This window comes from Oncorhynchus nerka, linkage group LG9a, assembly GCF_034236695.1.
Source record: "Oncorhynchus nerka isolate Pitt River linkage group LG9a, Oner_Uvic_2.0, whole genome shotgun sequence".
NCBI lineage: Eukaryota > Metazoa > Chordata > Actinopteri > Salmoniformes > Salmonidae > Oncorhynchus > Oncorhynchus nerka.
Window position 1 is genome coordinate 9,538,912 of NC_088404.1, and position 7,221 is coordinate 9,546,132.

Sequence of the window (7,221 nt, forward strand, 5' to 3'; positions counted from 1 at the left end):
CCTCCCCACCAGACCTCCCCTCCTAAGTCACCTCCCCTCCCCAGTCACCTCCTCATTCATTAGCTGAGTGAACCAGGCCCCCCCATCAGGCCCTCCCACCAGACCTCCTCCCCAGTCACTCAATTAGAGGGCTTTACTACAGTCTATTACAGACGAGTGGGAGACACCCTTGCATCCCAAATGGCACCCTATTCCCTACATAGTGCACTACTTATGACCAGAACCTTCAAAAGTAGTGCACTATATAGGGAATAGGGTGCCATTTGGGATCATGACATTGTATTAGACAGGAGTGAGAGAGTACTCTATATTATACACAGGGGAAAGACAGTATATTACAGCAGAGAGAGAGAGAGAGAGAGAGAGTACTCTACTGGTCTCAGAGGACCAATAATGGCCTAGTTCTGCTGCCATCAGCCCCTTTCTCACTCAGTTCACCTCCTTTTTGTCCTTTAGTTAGCGGATGGAGAGGCTGCATTACTGAATATGAAGGAGAGACTAAGTGAGCAGACACTGCGGTTAGAGAGGGTTTAAACTGAGAGAGCAGACACTGCGGTTTGAGAGGAGAGGGTTTAAACTGAGAGCAGACACTGCGGTTTGAGAGGAGAGGGTTTAAACTGAGAGAGCAGAAACTATGGTTTGAGAGGAGAGGGTTTAAACTGAGAGAGCAGACACTGTGGTTTGAGAGGAGAGTGTTTAAACTGAGAGAGCAGACTATATGGTTTGAGAGGAGAGGGTTTAAACTGAGAGAGCAGACACTATGGTTTGAGAGGAGAGGGTTTAAACTTTAAAGAATGGCAGTGGGTATACAACCAGCAGAAGCCATTTCTTAACTAGTTGTATTACCTGACATAGGTAGAATTATTACCTGACATAGGTAGTGTTATTACCTGACATAGGTAGAATTATTACCTGACATAGGTAGTGTTATTACCTGACATAGGTAGAATTATTACCTGACATAGGTAGTGTTATTACCTGATATAGGTAGTGTAATTACCTGACATAGGCAGTGTAATTACCTGACATAGGTAGTGTTATTACCTGACATAGGTAGTGTTATTACCTGACATAGGTAGTGTTACTACCTGACACAGGCTGTTGTAATGACCTGACATAGGTAGAATTATTACATGACATAGGCTGTGGTAATTACCTGACATAGGCAGTGTTATTACCTGACATAGGCAGTGTTATTACCTGACATAGGTAGTGTTATTACCTGACATAGGTAGAATTATTACCTGACATAGGTAGTGTTATTACCTGACATAGGTAGAATTATTACCTGACATAGGTAGTGTTATTACCTGACATAGGAAGTGTTATTACCTGACATAGGTAGTGTTATTACCTGACATAGGTAGAATTATTACCTGACATAGGTAGTGTTATTACCTGACATAGGTAGTGTTATTACCTGACATAGGCAGTTGTAATGACCTGACATAGGTAGTGTTATTACCTGACATAGGCAGTTGTAAGGACCTGACATAGGTAGAATTATTACCTGACATAGGTAGTGTTATGACCTGACATAGGTAGTGTTATTACCCGACAAAGGTAGTGTTATTACCTGACACAGGCTGTTGTAATGACCTGACATAGGTAGAATTATTACATGACATAGGCTGTGGTAATTACCTGACATAGGTAGTGTTTTACCTGACATAGGTAGAATTATTACATGACATAGGCTGTTGTAATTACCTGACATAGGTAGTGTTTTACCTGACATAGGTAGTGTTATTACCTGACATAGGCAGTTGTAATGACCTGATATAGGTAGAATTATTACCTGACATATGTAGTGTTATTACCTGACATAGGTAGTGTTATTACCTGACATAGGTAGTGTTATTACCTGACATAGGGTAGAATTATTACCTGACATAGGTAGTGTTATTACCTGACATAGGTAGAATTATTACATGACATAGGCTGTGGTAATTACCTGACATAGGTAGTGTTTTACCTGACATAGGTAGAATTATTACATGGCATAGGCTGTTGTAATTACCTGACATAGGTAGAATTATTACATGGCATAGGTAGTGTTATTACCTGACATAGGTAGTGTTATTACCTGACATAGGCAGTTGTAATGACCTGACATAAGTAGTGTTACTACCTGACACAGGCTGTTGTAATGACCTGACATAGGTAGTGTTATTACCTGACATAGGCAGTGTTATTACCTGACATAGGTAGTGTTATTACCTGACATAGGCAGTGTTATTACCTGACATAGGTAGTGTTATTACCTGACATAGGCAGTGTTATTACCTGACATAGGCAGTGTTATTACCTGACATAGGTAGTGTTATTACCTGACAAAGGCAAGTTGTAATGACCTGACATAGGTAGTGTTATTACCTGACATAGGCAGTTGTAATTACCTCACATAGGTAGTGTTATTACCTGACATAGGCAGTGTTATTACCTGACATAGGTAGTGTTATTACCTGACATAGGCAGTTGTAATGACCTGACATAGGTAGTGTTATTACCTGACATAGGCAGTTGTAATTACCTGACATAGGCAGTGTTATTACCTGACATAGGCAGTGTTATTACCTGACATAGGCAGTGTTATTACCTGACATAGGTAGTGTTATTACCTGACATAGGCAGTTGTAATTACCTGACATAGGTAGTGTTATTACCTGACATAGGCAGTGTTATTACCTGACATAGGAAGTGTTATTACCTGACATAGGTAGTGTTATTACCTGACATAGGTAGTGTTATTACCTGACATAGGTAGTGTTATTACCTGACATAGGCAGTTGTAATGACCTGACATAGGTAGTGTTATTACCTGACACAGGCTGTTGTAATGACCTGACATAGGTAGAATTATTACATGACATAGGCAGTTGTAATTACCTGACATAGGTAGTGTTTTACCTGACATAGGTAGAATTATTACATGACATAGGTAGTGTTATTACCTGACATAGGTAGTGTTATTACCTGACATAGGTAGTGTAATTACCTGACATAGGTAGTGTTATTACCTGACATAAGTGTTATTACCTGACATAGGTAGTGTTATTACCTGACATAGGTAGTGTTATTACCTGACATAGGCAGTTGTAATTACCTGACATAGGTAGTGTTATGACCTGACATAGGTAGTGTTATTACCTGACATAGGTAGTGTTATTACCTGACATAGGTAGTGTTATTACCTGACATAGGCAGTTGTAATTACCTGACATAGGTAGTGTTATTACCTGACATAGGTAGTGTTATTACCTGACATAGGTAGTGTTATTACCTGACATAGGGTAGAATTATTACCTGACATAGGTAGTGTTATTACCTGACATAGGTAGTTGTAATGACCTGACATAAGTAGTGTTATTACCTGACATAGGTAGTGTTATTACCTGACATAGGTAGTGTTATTACCTGACATAGGTAGTGTTATTACCTGACATAGGTAGTGTTATTACCTGACATAGGCAGTTGTAATTACCTGACATAGGTAGTGTTATTACCTGACATAGGTAGTGTTATTACCTGACATAGGCAGTTGTAATGACCTGACATAGGTAGTGTTATTACCTGACATAGGTAGTGTTATTACCTGACATAGGCAGTGTTATTACCTGACATAGGTAGTGTTATTACCTGACATAGGTAGTGTTATTACCTGATATAGGTAGTTGTAATTACCTGACATAGGCAGTGTTATTACCTGACATAGGCAGTGTTATTACCTGACATAGGCAGTTGTAATGACCTGACATAGGCAGTGTTATTACCTGACATAGGCGTCCAGGGTGCTCTTGCCTACCAGCTGGTCCCCAGTGAGGTAGGTGTTGTGAGAAGACGAGATGAAGTAGTGACACAGAGGCTGGTCCATATCCTGGTACACAGACGTGTGTATCTGGTCAAACACACTACAGTCTTTAGACTCCATGTATCTGTAGAACCCCTCGAATGTCATGCTTCTGTTCTCTCTAGCTGCCAGGGATACGCAGAGGTTGGCTTAAAAAACACTCAACAAAAAAACAATCACTCAGTTGGATGTACTACTTTATCTTGCATATATGTACCTTGAGGACGTGAGGAGAGAAGGAAGTATTTGGATGGTAAAAATCTGTCCTTCTGCCCCTGAACAAGGCAGTTAACCCCTTGTTCCCCGGTAGGCTGTCATTGTAAATAATAATTTATTCTTAACTGACTTGTCTAGTTAAATAAAGGTTAAAAATACATTTAAAAAATGTGACAATTGAGAAAGTGTCTTATTGTGCTAGTCCACTGATGAGCTTGACTGTCTTCGTTTTACTTCCTGTTTTCGTCATGTCAGACTGATGCCTCTGTACCTGTAGCAGAGCATTTTGTCTGCTGAGCTTGACTGTCATGGTTTTATGTCCTGTCTCGTCAGGTCAGACGGATGCCTCTATGCCTGTCGCAGCGTGGCATTTCTATGGTGCTGTTTGTATAGCGGCAGGAGATGCTAAATAGACTTGTGTACGTTCTAATCTGAAACAAGTGGTCTCATCACATGTGACTCAGCTAAGGCTAACAAAATGCCTGGTAGGGGTACAGTCATACATACCTACTGTACAGTCGTGGCCAAAAGTTTTGAGAATGACACAAATATTAATTTTCACAAAGTTTGCTGCCTCAGTTTGTATGATGGCAATTTGCATATACTCCAGAATGTTATGAAGAGTGATCAGATGAATTGCAATTAATTGTAAAGTCCCTCTTTGCCATGCATTTTAGCCCTGCCACAAAAGGACCAACTGAAATCATGTCAGTGATTCTCTCGTTAACACAGGTGTGAGTGTTGATGAGGATAAGGCTGGAGATCACTCTGTCATGCTGATTGAGTTCGAATAACAGACTGGAAGCTTCAAAAGGAGGGTGGTGCTTGGAATCATTGTTCTTCCTCTGTCAATCATGGTTACCTAAAAGGAAACACTTGCCGTCATCATTGCTTTGCACAAAAAGGACTTCACAGGCAAGGAGATTGCTGCCAGTAAGATTGCACCTAAATTAACCATATATCGGATCGTCAAGAACTTCAAGGAGAAAGGTTCAATTGTTGTGAAGAAGGCTTCAGGGCGCCCAAGAAAGTCCAGCAAGCGCCAGGACCATCTCCTAAAGTTGATTCAGCTGCGGGATCGGGGCACCACCAGTACAGAGCTTGCTCAGGAATGGCAGCAGGCAGGTGTGAGTGCATCTGCACGCACAGTGAGGCGAAGACTTTTGGAGGATAGCCTGGTGTCAAGAAGGGCAGCAAAGAAGCCACTTCTCTCCAGGAAAAACATCAGGGACAGACTGATATTCTGCAAAAGGTACAGGGATTGGACTGCTGAGGACTGGGGTAAAGTTCAATGATGCGTCCCCTTTCCGATTGTTTGGGGCATGTGGAAAAAAGCTTGTCCGGAGAAGACAAGGTGAGCGCTACCATCAGTCCTGTCATGCCAACAGTAAAGCATCCTGATACCATTCATGTGTGGGGTTGCATCTCAGCCAAGGGAGTGGGCTCACAAACTATTTTGCCTAAGAACACAGCCATGAATAAAGAATGGTACCAACACATCCTCCGAGAGCAACTTCTCCCAACCATCCAGGAACAGTTTGGTGAGGAACAATGCCTTTTCCAGCATGATGGAGCAGCTTGCCATAAGGCAAAAGTGATAACTAAGTGGCTCGGGGAACAAAACATTGATATTTTGGGTCCATGGCCAGGAAACTCCCCAGACATTAATCCCATTGAGAACTTGTGGTCAATCCTCAAGAGGTGGGTGAACAAACAAAAACCCACAAATTCTGACAGACTCCAAGCATTGATTATGCAAGAGTGGGCTGCCATCAGTCAGAATGTGGCCCAGAAGTTAATTGACAGCATGCCAGGGCGGATTGCAGAGGTCTTGAAAAAGAAGGGTCAACACTGCAAATATTGACTCTTTGCATCAACTTCATGTAATTGTCAATAAAAGCCTTTGACACTTATGAAATGCTTGTAATTATACTTCAGTATTCCATAGTAACATCTGACAAAAATATCTAAAGACACTGAAGCAGCAGACTTTGTGAAAATTTATATTTGTGTCATTCTCAAAACTTTTGGCCACGACTGTACTGTAACAATAAAAATGAAAATAAGTGAACAAGGAAACCTAATTAATTGTGCATCATGATAGGACAGAACTGTACCAAGTCCCACCTCATCCCCTTTCACCCACCTGTCTCCTCAATCTCATATCTGTCAATCAAGCCCTCCGCTGTCTCCTGATTGGCTGCTGCCTCCATCTGCTCCATGTGTAGGAACCTGAGGAGAGCGGAGGCGGCCAGAGTATTCCTTCCGGAGGAGTAGCACTGGTAGATGTTCTGGATCTCTGACCTTCTGGAGGTGGAGGCCTTGTTCTTCTTCATTGTCCGCCAGCCAGCAGAGTCCTCAAGCCCCCTGACCCAGGTCTCACCCTGGCCCCTGTTGAAACAAACCTGTTTGACTTCATTGTGTTTTCATCCTCAATGGTTTTTCATTTGTGGTATTGTTGTATTCGCGTGGATGAGGTACGTTTTTTTTAAAATTGTCAAATAAAATGCAATCATCCTTTAAGACACAGTCCCCAGGAACCCACTGGGACATAGAAGAAGGGATCATGGTATACCGTTTATAATAGTTTACAGTTTATAATAGTTTACATAATAGTTTACAGTTTATAATAGTTTACAGTTTATAATAGTTTACACTTTATAATAATTTCCATTTATAATAATTTCCATTTTATAATAGTTTACAGTTTATAAGTCAAAGTTGCTAAGTCAAACGACACCGCTGGTTCTGCTCACACTGCCCTACCCTGTGCTCTGACCTCTTTCTCCCCTCTCTCTCCAGATGACATCTCACGTCTTGTGACGGCCGGCCGCCCAACAACCTGCCCGCTTGACCCTATCCCCTCCTCTCTTCTCCAGACCATCTCCGGTGACCTTCTCCCTTACCTCACCTCGCTCATCAACTCATCCCTGACCGCTGGCTACGTCCCTCCCGTCTTCAAGAGAGCGAGAGTTGCACCCCTTCTGAAAAAACCTACACTCGATCCCTCCGATGTCAACAACTACAGACCAGTATCCCTTCTTTCTTTTCTCTCCAAAACTCTTGAACGTGCCGTCCTTGGCCAGCTCTCCCGCTATCTCTCTCAGAATGACCTTCTTGATCCAAATCAGTCAGGTTTCAAGACTAGTCATTCA

At 41.9% G+C, this 7,221-nt stretch overlaps 1 protein-coding gene across 1 annotated transcript in view; it reads right to left on the reverse strand.

Moving 5' to 3' along the window:
• LOC115118155 (1-phosphatidylinositol 4,5-bisphosphate phosphodiesterase zeta-1-like) overlaps positions 1-6,402 on the reverse strand; it is a 46,437-nt gene extending 40,035 nt beyond the window's left edge. Inside the window, exons 1-2 of the mRNA XM_065022293.1 lie at positions 6,213-6,402; positions 3,774-3,975 (exon numbers count right to left, since the gene is read on the reverse strand). Coding sequence (XP_064878365.1) covers positions 3,774-3,975; positions 6,213-6,402 — 392 coding nt within the window. The remainder of the gene's footprint in view (positions 1-3,773; positions 3,976-6,212) is intronic.
• Between the last annotated feature and the right edge of the window lie 819 nt (positions 6,403-7,221).